The sequence below is a fragment of the Dendronephthya gigantea genome, unplaced genomic scaffold, assembly GCF_004324835.1.
Source record: "Dendronephthya gigantea isolate DGI-Jeju-01 unplaced genomic scaffold, DenGig_1.0 000027F, whole genome shotgun sequence".
NCBI lineage: Eukaryota > Metazoa > Cnidaria > Anthozoa > Malacalcyonacea > Nephtheidae > Dendronephthya > Dendronephthya gigantea.
In genome coordinates, this window is record NW_021163037.1 from 1,140,333 (window position 1) to 1,166,034 (window position 25,702).

At 35.7% G+C, this 25,702-nt stretch overlaps 4 protein-coding genes across 4 annotated transcripts; 2 read left to right on the forward strand and 2 right to left on the reverse strand.

Annotated features, from left to right (window-relative positions):
* Nucleotides 1-2,714: 2,714 nt before the first annotated feature.
* On the reverse strand, nt 2,715-4,781 carry LOC114523499 (retinol dehydrogenase 8-like). Its single transcript, XM_028544442.1, has 3 exons — nt 4,434-4,781; nt 3,370-3,643; nt 2,715-3,145 (listed from the first exon to the last, which is right to left on the reverse strand). Exons 1-3 carry the CDS (start codon nt 4,696-4,698, stop codon nt 2,824-2,826), a joined length of 861 nt encoding a protein of 286 aa, XP_028400243.1. The 5' UTR covers nt 4,699-4,781; the 3' UTR covers nt 2,715-2,823.
* A 439-nt stretch (nt 4,782-5,220) lies between these two features.
* Nucleotides 5,221-7,526, reverse strand: LOC114523497 (gastrula zinc finger protein XlCGF17.1-like). The gene is made up of 2 exons (XM_028544441.1): nt 7,444-7,526; nt 5,221-6,583 (listed from the first exon to the last, which is right to left on the reverse strand). The coding sequence occupies exon 2, from the start codon at nt 6,555-6,557 to the stop codon at nt 5,658-5,660; it is 900 nt and encodes a 299-aa protein (XP_028400242.1). The 5' UTR covers nt 6,558-6,583; nt 7,444-7,526; the 3' UTR covers nt 5,221-5,657.
* A 103-nt stretch (nt 7,527-7,629) lies between these two features.
* LOC114523414 (integral membrane protein GPR180-like) lies at nt 7,630-12,650 on the forward strand. The gene is made up of 10 exons (XM_028544318.1): nt 7,630-7,893; nt 8,696-8,827; nt 8,920-9,114; nt 9,601-9,707; nt 9,882-9,955; nt 10,359-10,408; nt 10,703-10,848; nt 11,030-11,173; nt 11,771-11,848; nt 12,142-12,650. Exons 1-10 carry the CDS (start codon nt 7,755-7,757, stop codon nt 12,310-12,312), a joined length of 1,236 nt encoding a protein of 411 aa, XP_028400119.1. The 5' UTR covers nt 7,630-7,754; the 3' UTR covers nt 12,313-12,650.
* A 666-nt stretch (nt 12,651-13,316) lies between these two features.
* Nucleotides 13,317-25,666, forward strand: LOC114523517 (mediator of RNA polymerase II transcription subunit 1-like). Its single transcript, XM_028544472.1, has 22 exons — nt 13,317-13,422; nt 14,201-14,331; nt 14,812-14,896; nt 15,361-15,415; nt 16,177-16,243; nt 17,120-17,188; nt 17,532-17,560; nt 17,852-17,923; nt 18,005-18,079; nt 19,383-19,447; nt 19,545-19,634; nt 20,081-20,195; nt 20,832-20,968; nt 21,350-21,402; nt 22,047-22,097; nt 22,182-22,319; nt 22,417-22,489; nt 22,627-22,728; nt 22,803-22,902; nt 23,443-24,296; nt 24,465-24,587; nt 25,078-25,666. The coding sequence occupies exons 1-22, from the start codon at nt 13,326-13,328 to the stop codon at nt 25,173-25,175; spliced, it is 2,679 nt and encodes an 892-aa protein (XP_028400273.1). The 5' UTR covers nt 13,317-13,325; the 3' UTR covers nt 25,176-25,666.
* The last annotated feature ends 36 nt before the right edge of the window (nt 25,667-25,702 follow it).

A 25,702-nucleotide genomic window follows, 5' to 3' on the forward strand; every position in this document is an offset into this window, starting at 1 on the left:
GTAAAAATTCCTTGCACATGCTTGGAATGCTTGGAATTTTTTCCTAATTATCACTATTAATCTTGTTGTACGTTTGCCAAATTCCTTTTTTAAAGGAACGCTCTTTTTTCAATTTCAATCTCAAACTCTGATAATTGCGTGTATCTCTGCTTTTATGCACCCAAGAAGAACAAAAATACCACCATTCGATTTAGCGTAAGAAATTATACTTACCGATCTTAAATATGTTACTAAACAAGAGTATTCGCAGCGATTTATGACGTTTGAAAGACAAACGAAATTGAATTGTTGACAAATCGCTCAAAATTACTATGCTATACTTTACTATATAGTAATAGTAAGTTTGGTCTTTGATATTTTTCATATCGTTGGTTTTCTCTTTTAATTTTCGTCCTCAAATAAGTGGATCGGTCTTACATTACGATTTATTTTATAGTACTTTGAGCCAAATATATTCTATTTCGAAGGTTTTAAAGTATAGTTTCAATAAGCGAACTTTATGACAAATCGCTCAAAATTATTAAACAAATTGAAAATGCAGTACGCTTAATCCTTGACTTCTGTATCGTTGCCTTTCTAGTTTCCGGCTCTACACCAGTTCATTCGTCTCACGTTTCTCTTCATTTTGATAGTATTTTTAGATAGTATTTTTAACCTAAATATTTTATCTCTGAAGATTTTAAAACGGCGCAATTTTGACCTTAATGTACCAACCAACCAGGCTGCGGCCGACAGGAGAATGTAAGTTGGTGATGTCGTTAGAAATGAGCGGACGTTTATTTCTAGGCAAGCATTGCGGGCACCGCATTTTAGTACTGTGTCTGGTTACAATTTCGTTTCTGCGAAGTGGTGGCTTGATATGAGTATGAATTGATGGCTCAATGAATATAGGCATGAGTGCATAGTTTATTGCCATGCAATTGTCTATGCATAAATGATTATATTCTTTGGAAATATAGTATGCATTCTAGTTAGAAATAGTATGGAAGTTTATAACATCTTTATTAATTGCCGTTTCTATGCATGAGTGTAGCAGCAATATTATCATATTGTGGATTTTAAAAAAAGTGTTTTCTCGCAATTTGAGAAACTATATATAAAGACTGCAGCAACAACAACAGGTCAACAGCAAATTCAGTTCCCTCATGATTCGTATTCAATCGGAGCTTTGCGATATTGACGAGAACACTATATGTATCATGCCTAATTTCGTTAGGAACTATGACAAAAGCGTCGTTAGATAGATTGAGTTTGTTTTTTTGAGGAGGATGTGTCACCCAACTAGTTATCCACTTTTATTATCTTATGATTCTTATCCGATGAAAAAATTGATTATTTGAGGACTCGAGTGTTCATGTCACATGATCAAGAAAGTCTGTGAAACAGTCTTTACATAAAAGTATTAAAAAATGTGAAAATAATATGACTGATCTTCAACTTCAAAATGTTTAAAAGATGGCACCAAAATTTTAAATTTAATTGAATTTATTAATTTTATTTATTATCATATTCTTCAGTTTTCGGCCTAAGTATCATTATCTCAAAAACGCCTTCAACCGACCCTCGGTTTAATGTACGTCTTGAATATATAGCAAACGATCGTTGAATTCATTTTCCGTTGATATCATATTTAGATATCAAGGCCTCGGTATATTTGTTTTCTCTGAACTTTAAAATGCCTGCGTCTATATACGGGGTGTAATCATACTTTTGTCGATCATGAGATATCGGGTTCATCTTAGGAAGCTTAATATGGTTTCCTCAATAGAATAAAGTTTGAAGTCACTGCTAGGTTAAGTTATATATACTGAAACTTGACTGGGAGATATCTGCAGAACATCCGAAATCAAGGATCAAGGAACCCTTTTTTAAAATCCAACTTTCCTTGCGATTTACTGTTAAGGAACTATCCAGTCTGTACTAGACTACAAAAGGACACCTTCCCCTCACAATTCCTTGCCGGACGAAATCATCAGAACTCTTTCCTGGGCAAAATCCAATCTCGTACCCATGCAGCTCGCAATGAAGCCAAATTGCATGGGGCATGCGCAACAAATTCCCAGCTGTTCGGGTAGAACAAAATTTTTCCGTACGATTAGAAGACAATTATTAGCCGAAAAATATTAGAAGATTTTAGCTTCCGTACAATTCTTAGCTTATTCAATAGCTTCATCATATTTTATAGAGATATAAGATATTATTTGTTCCGATAACACAAATTTTTAGTTTGTATTAAAGTTAAAACTATAATATAAACTATAAAATATGATGCGCAGTTCTTGGAACGCAAAACTATCGTCTAGATAGTCTGTATGACGACGATTCTCTAATGGGCCATTCGAAATTATCACAAATTCATTTTCGTCTTATTTTGACCATACTTTCACATTTCACCTAGGCCTTTCGATTATTTTTATATGCTTTTATTGTCAGCTGCTATGGGTATAGTGGTTTTCCGGAGGTTCAACGTCATTCACATGCATGCATGCAGTATAGCAGTTACTAGCTGTTAAGGAATTTTTAACACTGCAATTTCGTAATGAACTCTCATCAAGCACTCTTGCAGCATTATTTTCAAATTCAATTATTTTCGATGTGGCGCGGTACATGCATGGAAGTGGGTAAAAGCTGCATGTTAAGTTTAGAATCAATTTTGGATATAGGAGACAATATAAGGTATATAGTATAAAATAAACAATATGTATGAAGCTGACTGTTCGTATTTTATCTATTTTCTCTCTATACAGTGGTGTTTGCATGAAAGCGGCTATAACAGGGGGAAAAGGAGTGGTCTGAAAGTTTACGATAGTTCGTGGAGTATAGCTAAGAGATGTATTTCATGCTTCTTTTAAGGCATTCTTCTCCAGTCATATCGTTGAACTTCACTTTCACTGATTCTTCGAGGGTCTTGTTAGTGAGATAATGTACTTGCGGCTTTTCGTCCACAATCGCTTTCAGGACATACTCTGCGCATTCATCGCCACTTTGTAACACTCCTTCGATCATCCACGTTGTGTTGAAACCTTCGACGAATTTGTCAAACAAAGCCTTGGTTGGCTCGTCTTTTGGTTGAAATGCGGACATGTGCGTAAAGGCTGTAGGCGCAAACTGCGTGGAAATCGGTCCGGGTTCAACGGCTGAAACACTAGGGAAAGGGGAATACATTAATCAGTTGCAGATCTAATAGCAATGAGTCTAATAACATAGCCCGTATATAGCGGCTATGCCAACAGGGCAATTGTATATTATATAACCTAGATATAATACTTAACAACCAAAATGCAAACATGCACTCCTGGCGATCCTAAATTGCAGTCGCCATTGCTATGTAATGTCTATATCCATGTATTAATGAGTAATTTTACTTACTGAATGTTAAATTGTGCAAGTTGCGGGGCGAGGCATTCCGTGATACCTTCTAGTGCATACTTGGTTGATCCATAAACGGTGTTGAATGGAAGACCAAGTAATCCTCCAATAGAACTGATGTTAATGATACGACCTTTCTTCTTCTTTTTCATCGATGGAACAATGGCACGGAGCATTCGAAATACACCAAACACATTTGTGTTAAATGTATTCATGATGGCTTCCCATGATTGCTCTTCAAGTACTCCTAACAGTCCAATACCAGCGTTGTTTACTAAATCCAGGCAAATTAACACAAGTTATAACACTTATTATATCTTAATTAAATTGTTCATTCTCGCAATTATATCCGTAAAACCATGGATAGTTAATGTGATTTGATTATGTTATGATTGTTAATGTGATTTAAACCATGTGATTTTATTATCCATGGTAAAACTATTTGTTTTTCGACTAACGTTTTGCAGCGGTCATCACAGGTTCAACCATTTATTTTATAACTGAAGTTCGATAGGCAATGTTTGATATCCATAAATTTTTGAACCTCAAATGACAAATTACACTAGTTTACACACGTGGGTCAAGTAGAGCGAATGGTAATACCGATTTGTATAATTGTTTTGCAATATAGCCAGAACTTTGTAACAATGAAATTCACACCACAAATTGTCAAATTCTCACGCATACGAGATGATATACGGCGAATAGCTTAGCCAATAGTGATATTTTAATTAAACCGTATTTCAATTTTAAAAAGAAGGCTTAGTTGTTTGCAGACGGATCGTCCTATTTAAACACATGCAATCACAATCTCACAGATGAAAGGCACATCAGTGCCTGACTTCCAACACATTTCTCATTGTGTTTTACATTGTAAATTTTACTGCATGGCAGTTTGTATAATGATGCATGGATACAATTGCAACTGGGTTATATATATAGGAGTTCTGAATACGAGTACTTACAGCATTATTGTGGTGAGCAAACGAACATTTTTCAATTACGCAAACATGCAAGATTAACACGCTAGATTTCGCCCAAAGCTAGAAGTTCTGCACACCTACCCAATACATCGATTCTGCCTTCCTTGTCGAGGATATCCTTTACGGCAGCATGGACTGAGTCGTCGGAACATACGTCCAGTTGAATGACAACAAGATTTTTTTCGCCGCATTCGCCCGCCTTCTTCAGTAGCTCGTCCTTCTTCGCTGTATTTCTCATCGCGGCGTACACTTTGTACTTCTGACTTGGATGTTTGACGAGCATTGCAGCTGCACACATACCAAGGCCGGAGGAAGTGCCTGTGATCAACACTATTTCTTGTGACATCTTAGACAACCTTATTATACCTTATAACTACAAGTCTGCAACAGTTTACTATCAACGTTTACGGTCAACGATTGAAGAAACGACTGATGTGGTTATTAAAAATGTAGGCGTATCCAGAAATTTTGCGTGTCAATTGATTGGTCAATGAAGTGAATATATATTGTTTATATTACACGGCATATTTTATATTCAAAATTAAACCGACGTAAAGATTTAAATAAATACATGCACTAGCACTGCATTTCATATTAGCGCTCCAAGTAAAACGCCGGCAGAGGCCAGGGCCAAGGTAGCTACAGGGGGTCCCAGAACATTTTTTGTTGATATTGCGTAATTCACCCCCTGTAAATTAAGTGATTAACTAAATTAGCAGTAATATTAGCAGTAGAATTTATAACTCCACGATTGTCCAAATGATCAAGCATCGAAGCAGGCAAGCGAGTTCACAAAAAAGCGGCTCCATTTATTTTTTTAGTTTAATATCCCCTATTTCGCTCGAGGCAAACCATTAACTTGACATGTATATTTCGCTCAATTCTGCTGTTTGGTTTGGAAGCATTTTAAATTCCTGAAAGGTTGGAAGCACAAGACAACTGTGGCTTCTTCTGAGAGAACACTTCTTTTGGAAAGCCTGCGGCAGAGTTGACCTATCAGTATCAAGCAATCAAACGCCTTCCAAATGACCGCTTTCAAAACCATAAAATAAAACTTTAGAAAGCCAAATTAATATCAACAGCAATGCCAACGCATCGGTGGACGCTTCTGTACACATATATCAGTCATACATAGAGTGTATAACAAATAAAACCAACATTTAACTTTAATTTGATAAACCTGCAAACAACCTGTATCTACAACCTTCTGTAACCCCATGATGCTAACAGTTGTTAAAAGTTGATGCAACCTTTATAGTTGACTGAATTAGCTGTATGCCAGTGTTTGTGAGCATAGATTCACAACTAATTCGCGTCAACATGCGATTTTTTGTGCAGTTCCATGCCATCCGCGGTTGGAAATGCCCTATCGCAAGCATCGCACTTGAAAGCTTTAATCTTTTCATGTGTTCGGCGATGTTTTGAAGCCGCACTCGAATAGGTGAAGGTCTTCTCGCAGATACCACAACTGTAGGGTTTGTCTCCTGTGTGCGTTCTCTTATGACGAGTCAACTGGTTCGCAACGTAGTACGCCTTGCCACATTCGTCGCACTTGAACCTCTTTTCTCCAGTATGCATCCTTTTATGATGCAGTAGATCGCCCGAAAGGCGGAACGTCTTTGTGCACACGTCGCAAGCGTACGGTTTGTCTCCCGTATGCGTTCTCTTATGTCCTATGAGGTGGATGGACTGGGCGAAACCCTTTTCGCACACGTCACATTTGAACGGCTTTTCTCCCGTGTGTGTTCGTTTGTGACGGATCAGCCCGGACGAACCAGCGAACGACTTGCCACAAATATCGCATACCTGCAAGGCGTGCGTTCTCCTGTGGGCCCGTAACTCGGCTGCATTTGCAAACAGCTTGTTACAAGACGCGCACTCGAAGATCGCCTCTGTGTGCGTTTTTCTATGGCAGGTCAAGCCCTTTAGTGAGTGGAACGCCTTGTTGCAATCGTCGCATTTGTGCAGTTTATGAGAGTTTTCCATCAGCTTGACATTCCGTTGCATGTGTGCCTCGAGTGCATTAGCAGAAGGGAATGTCTTGTCACAATCGTCGCATTTATATAAACCGCCTTCGTCGTGAAGTGCTTTATGTTGTGCGACCAACTGTTCCTCGTTATCAAGGGATAGGTTGCAAATTTCGCATGTGTAATATTGTTCTCCAGATTTATGGATCTCTTGAGAATTGATACATGTGTCAGTCATAATCGACTCTTTAACCAGCTATGTACCTATGAATGGACCAATTAGTAAACTAAGTCACTAACTTAGCAATAATTCTATATGGTTCTTAACATAATATATCTTGATGAAACATTGATGAAAATTTGATGAAAATTTGAAGGAAATACAGGGAAAATTTAAACCATAGAAAAAGATAGGTCAAAAGTTTAGCATTCTAAATTTCGGACAAGCAAAAATGCAAAACTATTATATCACTGATGTTCATTACCACTTACCAGACACATCATATGTAACAACTGCGTAATTGCTATTACAGATAATATTCCCCACCAAGGCACCAAATATTTCACACAACTCAATAATAGGTAGTGTTACCTAAGTTCCTCCCCTTTGCACAGCCCTGACATGTTTTTTTTTACTTCACATATGATATAGGGATAGTGCTCCTATAAACACTAACAAAGCGTAACACTGATCTATTGAGTCTTGAGCCCACACAAAACACTAAACTATTAGAAATTAAATTGACTTCTCTGCACTTTAGCGCATGCCCTGATAGCTGTTTGAGTTTTGGTTGCTTAAGGCTCAAGTACTGGTTTTGGCAAGAATAATTTATACCAAGCTGTAATGTATATCAGTTCAATATGAAAACAAACACAAGTTTTAATCAACAAGTATGTAGCGATAATTGTTATCAACACAAGGTCCAAACCAAAATGCAGATGTCCCCAGCACGACGGCACGTATTCATAAGTTCTCAGGCCACTACTGCGCATGCATGCAAAATTTCAACTTTATATTTTATTATATACAGTTCACAGGTGACCAGTCACTTTCTCTCCAAGATCAAATTTTTTGTTAATGAGTTACTTTCAATATCAAGACAATGAAAAAGAATCATTCTTACTGTACAAGTTCCAAATCTCCTATCAGCTGCTCGAATTTAGTTGATTTGTAAAGATAAAAATAAAATAACTAAAATAGAATACAACACCATGCTTTATAGTTTATACAGCTGGATGGTTTGGGGTATAGGGGAACTATTTGGTACATCCGACGAAAGTAGGAAATTGTATCCATTTGTAGCGTTATGCCACGTATGCACAATAGCTCTTTCAATATGGCGTTCAAAATATTTCCAAAATCCATCATATAACATCAAAATGCTTCGCAATACTCCAATTTTTACAATCTAGACGAAACAACATCCTCGTGACGATGAAAACTTGCTTGAAAATTCTGGTCTTGGCTGGTGTTTTTCTGCAATTTGCACTTGGAAAGACTGTCAAAGGAGTTCTAAGTTCACAAGAAGCAAGGTTTAACAAAGGACAGTATATTACATCATTTTGCTTCTATGGTACGTGTGATGATTTTTATTTTTCATATCTATAGAAAGCTAAATTAATGTTTGCCTTCAAATATGTTGCCACATCATGGACATGGTAAATAACTCTATTACTATGAACTGTTGTAGATCACTATTAAGATCAGGTCATTAGTAGTCTGATGCAATGATGCAATGCCCTGTCGATTCCGATTTCTGAATGAATAACATCATGTTGTAAACTTGTTCTACTAAAACACACAAGACATCTCAAAATGATCTCAGGTGTACAACAAAAGAAGGCAAGAAGCAAATTTTCTAGAAGTTTAAACCAAATTTAAAGTTTAGAAAAAAGTACCGTAAGAAAATACAAAATGAAACTACTGAGATGGCCTTGTGATATAACCTTGTCATTTGCTGAAAATTTAGAAAGGGGGTGCAAAAAAAAGAATTAATTATTGATAGCATATGCATACCAGAAAAAACACTATCATATGCTGATATTCTCTGTCCAACATAGTGCTTTTTTGGCAGACAGTCTTTTAAGCAGCATGCTATTTTCTATACAAGCAGAATTTAAAAACATCAAAATATTTAACTAAATGTTCATTGTGAATTGTAAATGATGGTAAACAATTCAAATATCAAATCATATACAACTCTTCCCAACTCTAGCACAAATGGAACACAGACAGGTCTTACTGCACATGATTTGTATAATTGTATATACTACTAAATCATGAATACACGAGTAAACCTGTACTAATCCACAATTTTGTCAATTTACCATTTTTTTTACATTAACCATTGTTATTATTTTCCTTTCCTTTAATAGGTGATGGTTTTGTCAGGCATGATACATCACAAGTGCCTGAAGGAAAACTGCATTTTTACTCTGAAAAAAGATGGAACACTGTCAAAGAGTCTGCATCATGTCAGGAGAAGATTGCAGCAGCTGAATTCTCTTGTAAATTTCAAAATTTTTTTTAATGAAATGCAAGCCAAATTTTTTAGGACTCAAATTCAGATATATAGCTACTGTATTTCTTTTTCTTTCAGTTGCAATGTCAAATATTAGTGGAGAGCACCGATTTGTTCCATGGGAAATGATTGATTATTGGCACGTTCTGTATGCAGACAGCAGTACTTGTGATAATTCTGTGGCCTTTTTTGATGATATTAACTACACAATACAGTTGATGAACAAGAATAAGCAAGGAAATTCTGTAGACCACTTTAGCTATGATCACGCTGGTAAGTAAGAAATTAAGTCTATGATCACAACCCTTGTGGAAACTGTAAGTTAAAGACAAAATTGCCAAACCTAATTTACTGTTTAGCATTCAAGCATGTGGAAAGTAAATTGGATTAACCTCAGTGTATGCATATCAAAGGCAAACCCTTCATGAAAAATTAACATACTTGAGAATTCTGATGGAATATAAATCCTTCATTGAGACTTTGATATAAATACACAACACAAAATATTTCATATCAAGTTAGAGTATTTGATTATTCACACTGCTACTGGCAAGTCTATCAAGACAGCGTTGTTGTTTGCGGGCTGGTGGCATTAATCATAGCTAACTCCAGAACGGTTATAATATACAATTCTCATTGGCTAATTTTGTCACAAACTACATATTGTCACAAGTTTATAATAGTTGAATTTTTGTATTAGGTATTTAAAGTATTAATAGATACAACTGATCCCAGCATCTTTAATTTCTATCCTTACAGGTCTCTTATCGTTCTACAAAGTCATAACATTTATTATTTTTATAACCGGGTCCTTATATGGGCATAGACTATGGCAGACTCTTTGCAAAGGTGGACCAATGCACCAGGTTTGTTGCAGTAATTGTTGTAATATATCATTTGAACCATTTTTCAAGGTAGCTATATAATTTGAACTGTTTTTCCAAAAAAGTTTCAAATTATAGAACTTAAATATATGATCATCAACTGCACAAGTATAGCGATTGTTATGTATCTTTATTTTAATCTACCTTTCTCTCCAGGTTATCAAAGAGTTGTCTGTTGGAGTTATTTATCAAGCTCTGGCGACATTTTTTACGTTGACAAACCTGCTGTGGTAAGTTTGGCAAAAATGTCTAGACATGCATACGATGAGATCTTTTTGATAGAAAATCTCATTTCTAAATTCTCGGGCCTTCCCTACGTTGCCAAAATTGATTAATTTGAAATTTTACTAATTGCTTGTTGTAAAGACCAGTTGTCCAGATATGCCTAAATCAAAATGATTACCTTTTTCGATCCAACGTCGACGACGATCCAACGAAATTTTACCAACGCAATCCTAATTAACGCACTTGACGTCTTTACGACTCTTTCTCTAACGACTTAGCTTCTTTGACGAGAAAACTACTTTTACGTCGACATTTCGATAATTTTGCAATCGAATCGTACGGAAATCTGTTTAGCATATATTTCGTTTGACATCCGAATACTTTTTCACAAACATTGTTTTATTTTAGGTTTGCTCAGGACGGAAAGGAATACACGTATCTAATTTTCGTAGCAATAGGTGAATAACATATCCAATTTACAGCTAGTATATACATGTAGCCTGCACTGCTGAAATAATGTTTGACAGGCTGGCTAAGCTTAGTGGACGTTTTGGAATTTTCCTTGACGAATTCAGTTTCAAAACTATCGAGCCAATCACACTTCGTTCAACACTATAGGCTTCCCGCGTTTGACATCATTATTAGAAAGGTCTATTCATAATACACACTTTCCCAGTTCCCACATGCGCAGTTCTGCGCAGTAAGTACTGTAGTTTATGTATGTTTTACATCAGTGTTTTTTTCATTTGTAGTTTTCCAATCCCTTGCCGAATTTAAGATGCTTAACATGTCTGTTAAGGTCTCATTCGGCTGGATGCTTGGTTCATCCAAGAATGTGATGGATTCAAGGTTATTGCGGCAAATTCAATTAGTCGTAGGAACGGTTGCAATTCTAGAGGTAAATTATGCAGGTTTTGCTGGTGAATTCTGAAAATGTATAACCATGATACTTATTTGATATTAAATATTCATGCTTCCCAACTTGGACGGATGTTAAATTTACTTAAAAGAAGTGAAAAACACGGAATCTACAATGACTTAGAAAACCATGTTTAGGCTTTGTTTGTTTGTTTTTTCAGTTCGTCCTGACGATATGGAACAACGTATTATTGCTAAGCGTTTGTAAATGTTTAGTGGCAGGGGTAGTGGTATTTAATATAAAAGGAAAATTAAGCGAAGAAAGGAGTAGCTTAAGAAAGGATTTTTATACTAGCGTGATAAAGGTAAGTCTGATTGATAAATTAACATGCCTAGCCAATTTACAGCGAGAACATTTTACACTAAGGCCCATGTCACTAGACAGAGGCAGTTAGCTCACGAGAGTAACTTGCTTAGCTAAAAGCCACGCGAGGTCTTTAGCCCAGATACTCGTTTGCGGCGGGCTTAAGATGCACCAAATCCACGAGGCGTACGTGACATGAAATCAGCCGGGATTGTTAAGAACCCAGTTTTCATTAGTTTTACATACAGTATATAGCTCTTTGCCAAAAGGAATCCATAATTTTTATTCCTGTTGTAAAACTGTGGAAATGAAGACAGTATTATTTCACTTCGAATTCCGTCAGTTCCGTGTCCGCGTAGCGGCGGGCTTAAGCAACCTGTAACCCTCGTTGTGGTTCAATGTTGATGTTGCTTTGCGCCTTGCATTAAAAAGCACCTCGCTCAACTCGTCCATTTTCTATACTGAGATTTGAAATTTTGAAGGAGAGATACGGGATTTGTTCTGTACTAATTTCAATTCCTGTATTAATATTCTCATTATATTCTCATATTTAGTAATTTATGTTCTCATATTTATAAAATATAACCTTTTTTTCTAGAGTTGTTGCCTTTGGTTTTTGGCCCTACCATGTTCGTCGTTATTAACATTAGTACTTTCAAGTTATCACAGGCTAAAGGTACAATAAAATGAATAAATTTAAGAGTATTCTATCGGAATATTTTCTGCTCTTAGCATACCCAATCTATTTAATTTAGAACTCTGAAATGAGGGACAACTGCTTCTTTTCAGTAACGGCAAACAAAAATCATCAACATGAAAAGAAGCAGTTGTCAAATTCCGTTTTATAAAAAAACAGCGCTGCCCATATATCAAAAATATTTTAGCTTCCCGCCCAGGCATTAGACTGTTTGTGCGTTTATTCAAAACATCCCAGTGCTATAGGGTGAACGGATTTCTTTTTTTTACTAGATTAACACTTTTGTTCAGCGTTCAGCTGAAATGGTAGCTGTATTTTTGCTGTATAAGCTATTTTTATCAAGAAGTTTATACTGGGAGGTTTCATCGTTGTCGTCTGCTACACTACCCTTAAGGTTAGACAAAGCATTTGGAAAAAAGAACTATGACACTTACAAAAGGTGAATTACACAGCAGAGAATACGCTAAATTCTCATGCTCTAAAGGCAAACGTTTTTTAAAAGGTGTACAGAAGTCTAACAAAACAGAACTCCCATAAATAATTATGTATCCGCTAAAATTACTATTCACAATAATAATGTCTTCTTTACTGACAATCATTCATTGAACTTTAAGCAAAACAAGCTTAACCCATTATTTTATGCCAATATCGTTTTAATGCATAATTAATTATGTATAGCGGGTTCCGTTTTTTCAGGACACTCTGTATATCATAACTAGCTAGGATAGCTTATTATATTCTTAAATTATTATTTAGAGTTATTATAAGCGTTAACTTAATAAAAGAGTATAGAATAATAGATATAATATTATTTCGTGTTTTATTTTCTTCTATTTTTACTTTCTTCTTTACTTACTGCCCTCCCCTCAGCACTCCCTCTACCTGAGCTCAAAGAACAAGGCTTGTCGATAAAAGACAAAAAATTGTCACAAGAAAATAGTTGCCGACAGCAAAGGAAAGCGAAAGAGCAAGATAGAAAGGTGGCTTTAAGTCGCTTATCATACCAACCATCACCGCCAAAACGCATTGGCACTTCAATTCCTCTCAAGTGCTGCCCTCTATTAAGATAGTTTGCAGGAATTTCAAGAAGATGGCTTGTAAATAACACTGATTTTTCTGGATTTAATTTCATTGTATCAATTATTTTCTCTTTGTTTCATCAAAAACGAGCAAGAACAACAACGTGCCTGATGACCTGTGTATTTTTGTTACTTTTTGTGTTTCTTTCTTACGTAGTGTAACTGGCGTAACATGGGTTTAAAACTTTTAATTTCACTCGTTTTAAATGTTATCAATACAGAAACGAAAAAATAATGTAGTCATAACAAGTCAATTAACAGTAAGTAAGTGGAAAAAGGTGGAAAACGTTATCCAAATACCATGCAGTATAATAATGAAACGGTCAAACTCGTTCCCAGGGTATTCGCTCTGCCCACACGTGAACTAATAGAACAATATGGATGATTGTGGAAGTAGAAGTAAACAACTGGAGCAATTACTAACTGAATATCAAAAACGCTTGCAACTTGATAAAGACAGTGATTTTTCAGAAGGTATTAGCACTTTCGTGTTAAATGAATTACTATACATGCTATCATTTAATGCTTACTAGAAGTTTATAATAAAGCCCTGTACTATACGGTACTATACCTGCATCAATTTTTAGCATTTCTATTTTTTAAAAATAATTATAACGGATTATAATCCAATAAACAAATGCACATTGCTGTATAATAAGACTGGAACGTTAACAAAAAGAAGACACCCAACTTCCGTGCATATGATATCTTCAGACTTGGTTGCATGATATACACTTTCCACATAAAAGAAGAGGGTGTTAGGGGATTATTCTGGGCCAACCTTCTCAATTCCTAAATGATTTCATGACTTCCTAGCTAAGACCCATTTTACAAGATACTTCTGTTTACAAGATACTGTTACGACCAACTGAGGCCTTATATACATAAATCTGACAGGTGCATAAAACTATTTTGGGTTATAGGTCAATGGCATTGACCAATGTTCAATATTCATTGGTTTATACTTATAACCTTGAAAAGCCAATGGGTTGAACCATACCATTGATCAGCTTGTGCATAAACAAACATGGGCATAACTCTAGCTGACAATTTTTTCTTAAAAAAAATAAGACCTATCTACATGATGCGATTAGTCCTACACAATTTTTAAATTGGTGCATGTACATTTAAATAAATGCATGTAAAGATGTCACATTTTAAATATTGTCATAAACAGATATGTTGAAATGGTGGCATCTGAAATCATGTAAGTCGTTTAGCAACAGTTCAAACGTTATATTCCACTTTTCAGTCCACAGTTTTGGGCCATACAATTTTCATCAAGAACACAACAAGTTTAAGAGTTTGTTAAATGGAATACATTCAAGATGCAAGCAATGTAAATCATGGAGTAACTCAAAGCATGCTGTTAAAGCATTTGTTGTAAGTTTTTAGTGATAAGGCAGCCCTGCATGGGTTCTAATGGTTTCAGCACATTTGGATTCTCCTTATAACAATTAATAGGGCACTTTGGCTGAACAGGAATATTTTGACTGGATAGGAAACTTCACGTATCAGAACATGACAGCTAGTTTAAATTGCTAGTTTATTATGTAAACAAAGTGTTTTTTATGTCATGGTCTGTATCCAAACTTTAATTGATATATAAATTTAATAAACAACTGGTCAATCAGCTTTTTGGCAAAGAAGATATAAGAATATTGTGAAAGTGTAAAAGGAAAATGTGAGGAGCCAATTCTCTTTTGTTGGTCATTGAAAATAATTTTTCTTTGATTAGGAGATTTGCAATGATGAATCCTTCTCCCTTCCACCCGTGAATATAATTTTACAAATGGGATTGTAGATTTGAAACCATAATTAAGTGCTTCAATACTCCCTGTAATAAACTCTTTGTTACTCTAGGATCGACAACAGCAAGTCAAGCATTTAATGCCAATCAAAACATATATTGCAGAATGCCTTGACAAAATACAGGGAGTAATAAGAGGTACAGTAACAGAAATTTACTATATGACTATATCTTATCTAATTGTCAGGGGTCAGGGTGAAAAATCAGGGCTCATCAGTAATTACCTGACCCCACTTCAAATAAGGTTTATAGCTGGTCTTATAGCTTCAGCGTTAGCTTCCCTGCACCTCCACTTAATTTATCTTCATCAGTATGGCATTCACAACTGTTGCTTTACAATTACAAACTCATCTACCAGGAAATTGTAAAAGATGTATGTTATAGAGACAGTTCCAAATTTGAATAGGAAAATATATCTTAAACCTTGATTCCTTACCTAGGACTTTTATACCTGCAAGGATGAATAATTAAAACTCTACACCTATGTACAGTATACCTACCAAATGTTTTGTAATGTTAGATAGATCTTTTTTAAACATGTTTATTTATAACATGTTTATTGAAAAACATTCAAACAATTGTCAAAAAATTGTCTTTTCTAGAAAATAATTTAACAGATACAATTCATCGTTTGGAGTTAATTACAAGACAAGTTGGGTAATGCATCACTTTTATTAGTATTACTCGTTGTTGGGGTTTCCCATATGTCATATGGTAATACAGTCGAACCTCTATTAAGCGGCCACCTTTGGGGATCGGCATTGTGGCCGCTTAATAGAGGTGGCTGCTAAATAGAGGTACGCAAATAATTGACAAATGTCTATTTTTAATTGTAAATCATGGAATACAATAGTGAATAGAATTTAGAAAGATCAGGCAGTAGCTAGGTAATAAAGAATTTTCAGAGAGTAAATAGAGATGGAGGCTATGGGTTGGAAATTCCATGCGAATTTCATTTTACAGGAGAATAGGCAGAACTTTGCGATATATCAATATTTTCGATAAATATCGATATATCAAAAATATCGATATTCAATTTTTCGTATATCGAAAATATCGAAAGTTGTAACTAAACAACTTTATCTCCGATTATTCGGCAATTATTGTTTTCAAAGAAACTGTGACCACAGAAGACAATGCGCTTGAAAACAATAATTTTGGGATGACTCATAAAGATGGAATTCGCAATAATTTGAATAAAAATGTTAATGTCGCGTATCGACGCAGATTTGAAAACCAGGTATTAAAATAACACGGCTCATTTTGACATCATCTAAGAGCTAGCTGTGTTTTTATGGATGTACATAGCGTAGATGATTTTTGTCTGACTGACAGAGATGGTAAGATATAATGTCGAAATACCTTTGTAGCCTAACGGCCTTAGCTAACTATAGCTGTTGATTGACTTTCTTGTTTAGACTTAAATTCGATGTCAGCACAACGTGTCTTGAGTGTTTTATTAGCTCTGATATGTTTTATGTGGAGGTACGGTTTGTGTCAAATTCCTATTCCTCAAACAATCCAAGTGCCCTGCAAACTATTTTTTCACATTTGAAGTCTGAAATCACTTCCCATCATTAACTTTTCGAGCAATTTAAGAACTGGGTTTGGATGCATAGTTTTTGGAAGCGTTTGTCTGCAAGAAAAAATGAACGCATTCAATTAAGAGGAGTGATGGATCATACATGTATATTTGCAGTTTCAACCCGAAAATCTGATCACTGGTTCACATTGCTGTATTGCTATCAAAGAGAAAACTATTGAATAACTTTAAAAAGTTCGGTTTTTTTCGGAGTACGCATTATGCAATCTTTTAACAAGTCATCATACACATTGAGGCTTAAAGTATACACATGCAAGGTTATTAATTCAGATGATTCGGTTTTTTTTCGTGTGCAAGCTTTAAATTTTTTGTGCAAGACATATTTTGTGTAGTATCTATAAGTCTTCTTTCTCATCAAGTTTAAAGCCTAAGTATTGAGAATTGCGGCTAAGTATTTTTCAATTTTACCAATTTCCGCGGTGTCCAGTCAAAGTGAGTTGGAAAATTAACAGTTTTGTAACTAGTAACTAGTCATTGGGAAAAAAGGTTTATGTGGCCTATTCTGGACTAATTAACTCCTTGACAATTCATACATGTCTTTATATGTTTTCCCAATTAAATTTTGGCATTTGTGATCTTTAAACCTAATTGGAAAGAAATATCCTATGACGATAAAGTAGACAGACGTTTCTAGATTTTTCTGGCGCCTAAATTTGTAATTCATTGCTCTTTTTTATCCACCTTTATTGTTCGGGTCATATAATTTATATAACATTTTTCCATGTTCGTCTCATCCTCCTAATGAATATACTTTCCAGGTACAGTTAAAGGAAAATGGCAATATTTTGGAGGTGAAAGTTCAACATTATGGCGATCTAGAGCCCGCGGTAAGACGTCATGAAATACATTCAATGTAGCCTTTCATTTTGAATTTTGAAATAAGATGTCGCATGTTAAGGATTTAACTCCTCATATTTGTGGGTGCAACAAGTTAAAGGTGATAGCCAGTCAGTAATATAAACAGTCGCTATTTTTATAGTTCAAATATGACCTATATGATAAACTGTATTTCTTAAATGTCTGCATGTCCCTAAACAGTATCGGTTCGCTATAGATATGGACCCTACTTTTAAGCAATTAAGATGTGTATTACAACACTGCTGTAAGTTATTTGCCGTGAATTATAAATGGAAATGGTCCATTAATGAACCTATATTTTTCTTTATGCAGACCTGTCCAGCATTAACAGCGATTTTAAGGTTAGAAATGCACATGTGTTGATTTAAATCTATCGTAAAGGCTGTTTCCGTTTAATCGTAATAGTTGTGAACATCTGAAGGTGGTAGATCCGATAATATTTTATTGCTTGTGTGCAATGGTGTACAAGTCAGCAATTACCAATGTATGCCAATACAAAAAATAAAGACCGGACGATAACACATCGCTGCAAATAATCTTTTCACGACGGATATGATAATATTAATTATGTAATATAGGTTTTTTACCCAACCTAGAGTATATTACAGCAGCGTTAATACTTTCTTTTGCAGGCGTCGTGATTATACTGAGTTTCTTAAGCACATGCAAGGATTGGCCAATTTGTATCAACTTACTGGTGATGCGTAAGTTAATTTATAGCTCTACGCATTGGCGAAGGCTTGTTTGGTGTGGTTTTGTTCACTTTGTCTTCTCGTGATTTTTAGATTTCAAAAAAGCAAGATTTTCTTGGCTTTAGTTTCTTTAGAAAAGGATCTTGAAAAGATTGCTTGCTCTGACGGGTAATTTAATCATGATTTTGACATAGTATTTGGCGATAAACAAAAGCTATTCGTTCAACAAATACTATTACAGGTTTTCCATATTTCACTTTAATTACTCAGTCATTCACTATTACTATTAATCCTTCATTTCTACTATCACTATTATTTATCCGCCTTCTAGCTACCATTAGTACTCCTTTTACTACTTTTACTACTATTTGCCATCTTTCTCTACTAGTACTCACTCCATCTTTCACTATTAATTCTCGACATTCTACCATTAGCACTCCATCCTTCTCTGTTATTTCTCTATTATTTACTACCAGCATCCCATCTTTAATACTACATCCACATGTGCCATTAGTACTCCAGCTTACACTGTTAGGTTTCCATCTTCTACTGTTAGTTTTCATTTTTTACTATTAGTTCTTCATCTTCCACTATTAGTGCTCCACTTTTCTCTTTTCTTTTTTTTCTCTTTATATTATACTGTTAGTACCCGATCTCTCACCATTAATTATATATTTACCATTAGTACTTGATCTTTCACTGTTAGGTATCTGTCTTCTACCTTTAGTTTTTCATCTTTTAATAGTAGTTCAGACTCCATCTTTTACTATTTGTACTCCATCTTTCACTAACATTTCTCTATCCTCTTCTATTTGTACTCCATCTTTCACTATCATTTCTCTATCCTCTTCTATTTGTACTCCATCTTTCACTATCATTTCTCTATCCTCTTCTATTTGTATCCCATCTTTCACTATCATTTTTCTATCCTCTTCTATTTGTACTCCATCTTTCACTATAATTTCTCTATCCTCTTCTATTTGTACTCCATCTTTCACTATAATTTCTCTATCCTCTTCTATTTGTACTCCATCTTTCACTATCATTTCTCTATCCTCTTCTATTTGTACTCCATCTTTCACTATCATTTCTCTATCCTCTTCTATTTGTATTCCATCTTTCACTATCATCTTTCTATCTTCTATTTGTACTCCATCTTTCACTATCATTTCTCTATCCTCTTCTATTTGTACTCCACCTTTCACTATCATTTCTCTATCCTCTTCTATTTCTACTCCATCTTTCACTATCATTTCTCTATCCTCTACTATTTGTACTCCACCTTTTACTATTAAATCTCGATCTTCATTTGTTTTTCTTCCAACTTCTGCTTCTATATCTCCTATTGTTTGTTTCTCCATCTTCTAATATTAGTTTTCAATTTTTTGCCTGTAAACTCTTTATTTTCTACTATTATACTCCTGTATCTTAATTCCATCACCACATCATAAAAACATTCTATATCTTCCAGTGAAAAATTGTTTGAAGAAAATGTTCTTGGAGGACCAGTTGGTTTTCTTACCCAACGACAAGGAGGTATACCTGTCGTAATATGAAACTGCTTGTTGCATTTATTGTGTCCGCAATATAGTGTTATACCTTGAATAATATTTTATCTTTAAATGATATTTAGGTCAACTAATGCACCTTACATATTTTGCGACACCTTTGGAATTACGCAATGAAAATGTTTCTAAAATGAATGAAAACTTTGATTTGCATTGTAAGTTGTTCACGTTATAAATAAGTAGATTATATTCTGAATTTAATATTGAAATTTGAAGGCGAGATATTTTGTCGTCGAAAATCGAAACTGTCATGGAGGTAGATATACTTTTGTTTGAATGCAACAATAGATACAGTCGTACTCTGAAAAAATTTATTTGTATGATAGAATTCTTGCGTTGCAATATGGCGGTGTTTCTGACTTTAATATATGTGCATGGGTAAAATTTCGATGTCACCGAGCCTGTCTGTATACGGCATGGTGGGCAACCGTTATTATACAACTTTGACTACAGTATAGTAATAAAACTGTATGTCAAACAGAGTGTGTAGCTACAGTATGTATATTATATGGACATCTAAAATTACAGTAATATGCATTCTAATGTAGACTCATCTTTACATTATATGCTTTCTTTCACATTTGGCCTTTCCTCGTTTCAGCTTTTGTTCTTTCGAAGTTTGGCCGTTCGTTATCAATATCTGTCGAACAGAGTAAGCCAAGGCTTTTACCTACAAGCTCTCTCTTATCTGGAGAATTCTCTGCCGACAAACCAGGGTAAATGCGCATTTTGGGTGTTAATAGTCTGCCTGACATGTCAATGATTTTTTTTTTGACTACGCACAATATCTTCTACCAGGCTTCAAAAAATAAGCTACATGTAGTACCATCGTTTTTCTTGAATTTCGTTATAACCCATCGATTGTAAGATATACGCAACGCAGTTAACTCGTTGGATATCCAATATCGCCACTTAAGTATTCTTGGATGTTATAAAGAGCGGTAACGTATTCTAGATGACATGTAATTTCAAGATGTCAATTTTTCTATTGTTAACTTATATATATTGTTGGTCAATATTTTAACCTATGTAATGTTGGTCAATTTCAATAAATAATTCTAATAAGGAAACATAAAATGTGGCTTAGGGCCCATGACTGCACCTTGAAGAACACTATCGGGCCCATGACTGCACCTTGAGGTACACTTTGGTGTAATTTGTTAATTACATGAGAAGTGAACTCGTGAAAAGAAATTCTTACCATGTTGTTTTGCTGGATATTTTGGACTTCAAAAAATGACATAATTTTTATCGTTCTGACGCGCTTTCAACACGGTCCAAGGTAAAATATATGTAATATCTTAAACTCTAACTTTCGAACGTTTCAGAACGAGCTTGTAATGTATTTTCAGAAACCCTTTTCTGTCCATCAACGAGTCCAATAGCGAGCAACTACCAGCCAGCTTTGTTCTGCATCTCGACAAACCCCTGGTTGTGTCCGCGGCCATACTGGAGAAGATCCACTCGATGTTGGAAAATTTTAAAGGAGGTACTTGTAATTGGAACTCATTGATATAACCTTAATACTGTATATATTCATGAAATGATTACTGGACCCAATCTCACAGAACAATTTCGTGTAGAGAAGATAGAGTACCTAAAACAATATTAACCTTTTGAAGCAAATTCATTTTAAATAATATTTAGTACTTCGACTAATGCTTGTTTCGTTCCTGCTTAAGCCGACAACATATCAAAATTCCGCCCGAAAGCACCTTTATATCCTAGATTAGGCAGGTGTCTTTTGGGATGCTTATGCCCTCCCTTAAGTGCAAAGTATACATTATATTTCTTGAAGACATCTCTACTACGCACATTTTTTAGTCATCAGTCAGCATTTTTTATGTTGTATATTTGATTACATATATAGAGAAGTTTGTCCAAAACTCAAGAGCACACTTGGACTGTTTGATTATAAAAAAGGTAGGTTGCGTCAGTTAGTGTGATGTTTGTCAATTAATTTGTCGTCTAGCTAATCATTTGGTCGGTCGAGTGATGCCTTGCCGGCTGGCCAACAGGTTGGTATTTATATAGGTGGGTAGGTTGGGTCAGTCGGTCCGTTGTTCCAACTTGGTTGGAAAGTTATAATTACTGCTGAGAAGTTGAGCACCATCTATACGGCTAAAATCGTTCAATTTGTTCCTGTTTGAAAAAATATCTTGTTGCATCTCGCAGACATTGTTGTTAGCAAGCTACAGCAACTTGTTAGAGACTGAGACAACAAGTAGCTGAACCTTGATACCGACCATGTTTGTGGGGTGCAGCATGATATTATTTCTAATTTTGTTGGTTGATGAGTCAGCGGTTGGTCATTCGAATTCTCTGACTGGAAATTCGGTCGGTCACTCCGGAAAGCTGAAATGATTACGAAAAATGCAACTTATGTCCTCGGCAAGATTTGTGATTCCGGTACAGACGTTTTTTCTTTCGTTGAAGAATGAGGTGGTGCATCTTTTCACGTATATTACCTAAACATTCCTCAGCATCAAGAGACATCACAAGTTAATGCTCTTTATAGCCCGGGCATCATCTAAAATATTTGAAATTTTTTTAATGTAACTTTGTAGTGGCTAAAAGAAAGAAATATGCAGTATTCCTCACAAATGGCATATCGTCAGGTTAGCTCCAGTTACATAACATAGCTTAGCGACGTATTTCATAGCAATAATCTATATACAAATGTTTATTTTTTATTAATATAGAAACTTCCTGAAGAAGAACACGTCTATCGTATTTCCGAGAAAGATCTTCAAGGAAGTTTGTCACTCAACAGTAATGTGGGGGTGGTTATATCACGAATTCCTTTCACACATTGTCAAAATGTCGTGAAAATAATTCGGGTAAGATAATTAACTTGTTATTCTGGTTACTTTGCGTATGGGTGGACGATCAGACCATCGTAAATCCACGACGGACGCTTTTATATCTCGTTTCTAGCTTCTTCGTCAACAGCTCGTGTACAATCATATACTAACCAGTGTTCTTTCTTCACAAACCGTACATGATAATGGTGAGTGAATTACATTTGTAGACAGGGAAACAAATTAGAGGGCGTGGTTGGGATTACATAGAATTTTGACACATACGCGTACAAGGGGGTGTATGAAGCTTGATCCAAATATTTCTTTGTATAATTTCCATTTGTAGGTCAAGTAGAGTACAATGGCCCGTGTTTTGATGTCAGTACTTCTAATCCATTTGTTGTCGTGATTACATTTGAAGAACCTATCACGTCAAGCTTAGCATCAGGTACAATTTGACTTTATCCATGGTTGAAACTAATTTGGATGTTATATCTGATATAGACATTTATGTTTTTCTAGTTGAGTTTCAAGTGAAACCAGATTTCAATATCGGCGTAAGGTTCAATCCACGCAAAACTGCTTTTTACGATTGCGGTTACGTCTCAAGGGTTATACAGAAGTGAGTATAAGGAATTACGTTATTTCAGAAGGGAACTTTACGATATTATGTATGTGAATTGTAAACTTCGGTTTAGTTGAGATGCGCGTCAACTAATATTTAAACTGTTTATTATGTCTAAGACTGAATTCTTTTAACTATATATAACCACGCTGAATTTACGTTACCATTTTATCCTCTCTATATCTATCCGTTTTAAATATCTATTCTTCAGTGTTAAGACGTAAGTATTCTTAAGATATTAAGAAACATTTAAAAATTCGACTGTGAAGTTCTGCGATAACATAAAATTCAATAGGACCTCTTGAAATGGGGTCCAATATAGGACCAATGGGATCTTTCTATGGGACCTTTTTACTATTTAAATTCAACAGTTATTTTCTGTGGCACTTTTTAGTCGAAAACGTTTTGTAAATTTTAAATGCTCTTAACGTTTTTGTGCGTATAGACTGTAATTACATGTCCCCATGCGTGTCCTAATGAAGAAAATTATGTTAATAATATATATGAATAATCATTTCGTCCACTCTTGCTGTCTAGGTGCCTGTCAATTCCAGTGACTATGAAATATATTTTCAAGAAAGCGAGGAATATGCAAGCAAACAACGAAACATCGATGGTGGTTGATGTTGACGAAACGGACTCAACGTATATTGAAACACCGGGCATACATTCTGGACAAGTTCCTCCACAGTCCAGCGCTTACAACCTGCTGGCATCGATGATCGCAAGCTCTGATGCTACACCCACACTCTCTGGAGCCAACCCAGGTTACGCTCTCCCCCTTTTATCGCCGTCACCCACCTTGCCGAATAGGCTTCAAACACCCTCACCCTCCGCTTCGAATTTTCCATTCGTTTTCCAAACGCACCAGGATAAGGAACACGAACCGTTCCCAACCCAGAATATTTCCGCCCCGAGCAAAGGTATTGAACAACAACCACAGCCACCGCCAACAAAACCGCCACCCATCAAACTTAAGATTAAAAAAGTTGCCAGTAATTACATCATCGAGACGCCAAAAGATAATAAGCTAGAGCCACCCCCCGCGATGGACAATACACCTCCTGCCACTCAGTTCCAAGTACCGTTCGACACGGGGGGTTTCACAGCCGATGCCGATGATATACTTACAGGCGTTCCATTTTCCCAAAGCGGTAGTGTCGAACACCTTATGCCCGCAGCGCCTGTTCAAGTAGATTTCCAACCGGCGTCTGTTTCATTCGCTGATGTCGATCATTCGGCATTTCTGCCGGGCGCAGTCAGCACGAGTGTTTCCGGAACAACGAGGAATACTGATGTTGAAGGCATTTTTCAAACCCTTCCCGGGGGTGCAACAAGTTCACCAGGTGGCCTCGATGTTGAGGAAGCTTACGAATTTGACACGGCATTAGGTGAGTAAGGCCTGTTCGTGCAGGCGTCGAAATTTTCAATGTGCCAAACCGAATTCAAATGAATGAAACAAGGTTTTTGCTCATTAGAATTTAATTGATATGCCTTTTGGTGATAACTTTAACATTTTCTCATTACCGCGTTCTCATAACTATAAACATATTTTTTAGACCCAACGTTCGATATTGAAGCGGAGATCAATGCTGCTGGTGTAGGCACTGTGACGTCAGATGGCAGTGGTTTTGATATTAGTAATGTCTATGAACCTGGTGCTTCAACTTCCTCGACCCCAGGTACCGTATTCATGAATTCTATATTGTTTTTGTTTATAGCAGTATTGTCATTGATGTAAATATATACTCATGGATTATGCTTGCTCTAAAAGCATCCTATTGAATGATTTGATTTTTTTATTCATGTTATTTTATATGTTTGAGATTTTAATCCTTGACCTTGTACTTTTTTATCCAAATTAATCCTATGATCTTAACCCTACGATAAACTCGTTCTAGCCGTAGCCTCGATACAAACACCCGGTCATTGACTGAAAAGATGATTTATGTTTTAATTTTATGATTTATCATTTAATAAAATGAAATTACATCGTATACATGCATAGTAAGATATACCAAACTATTAACAATATTATTCGTACATTAATTATATGCATGCAAAAATATGTATATATATGCAAAGGTCATCATTATGCAGGCGAAGTTTGCAAGCTTAAAAAATTATTTATCGACCATGAATTCGACACAATGTTTTGTTACTTTTCTGCAGCTATGACCGCGGGTTTTGATATCGATCCGACATTTGATCTGGAAACTATATTGGCATCTGGATCACAAACAAGTGATGATTGGCCCGATGAAGCTTAGCGAAGGAACTGATTGGTAGTATGGAGGATCGAACTACTTTGTAGGGAAGTAAGTGGCGGCGTTGGAATTGTAATAATCGTGCGAACTATTATTAATAGCATCTCGTGTCAGAACCACTCCCAGAGAATGCAGAGATGTAAAATGTCAATGACACTAATGAACAATCATTGGATGAGGTTAATAATAAGTTTGAGTTGTCCACCAAAGCTGGGGTGAATAGCACAAACAAGGGACTTAGTAAAGCTCATTATTATAAGAAATCAGTAGAACTTCTTTATTCGCTAATATAGCCGCGTCTCGAGCCGCGTGTGAAATCGTCATGTCCAACGGGTAAAGTCATACACGTTTTTGCGTTATAACGTGGACGAGAAAGTCGTATTCCATGTGGTTTGTAAGTCATAGGAGCGGGAATGTTCAACATCAAAAATGCGAGCTAACAGAGTTGCGATCTTCTTTTTTGAATAATAAAATAATTATTGAATTTGATTTTCTCGTTACACTGTAAATCTCGGAGTGTTGGCACAACA

Excerpts from the sequence above, each read along its gene's own strand:
- LOC114523499 (XM_028544442.1), bottom strand. The coding sequence starts at position 4,698 with ATGTCACAAGAAATAGTGTTGATCACAGGCACTTCCTCCGGCCTTGGT. Across the intron at positions 3,644-4,433 it reads AGGCAGAATCGATGTATTGG|TAAACAACGCTGGTATTGGA; the intron begins GTAGGTGTGCAG and ends GCCTGGATTTAG. Across the intron at positions 3,146-3,369 it reads CTTGCACAATTTAACATTCA|TGTTTCAGCCGTTGAACCCG; the intron begins GTAAGTAAAATT and ends CCCTTTCCCTAG.
- LOC114523497 (XM_028544441.1), bottom strand. The coding sequence starts at position 6,557 with ATGACTGACACATGTATCAATTCTCAAGAGATCCATAAATCTGGAGAA.
- LOC114523414 (XM_028544318.1), top strand. The coding sequence starts at position 7,755 with ATGAAAACTTGCTTGAAAATTCTGGTCTTGGCTGGTGTTTTTCTGCAA. Across the intron at positions 9,708-9,881 it reads AAGGTGGACCAATGCACCAG|GTTATCAAAGAGTTGTCTGT; the intron begins GTTTGTTGCAGT and ends CTTTCTCTCCAG. Across the intron at positions 9,956-10,358 it reads ACGTTGACAAACCTGCTGTG|GTTTGCTCAGGACGGAAAGG; the intron begins GTAAGTTTGGCA and ends GTTTTATTTTAG.
- LOC114523517 (XM_028544472.1), top strand. The coding sequence starts at position 13,326 with ATGGATGATTGTGGAAGTAGAAGTAAACAACTGGAGCAATTACTAACT. Across the intron at positions 21,403-22,046 it reads ACTGTTTGATTATAAAAAAG|TGGCTAAAAGAAAGAAATAT; the intron begins GTAGGTTGCGTC and ends GTAACTTTGTAG. Across the intron at positions 22,098-22,181 it reads CACAAATGGCATATCGTCAG|AAACTTCCTGAAGAAGAACA; the intron begins GTTAGCTCCAGT and ends TTATTAATATAG.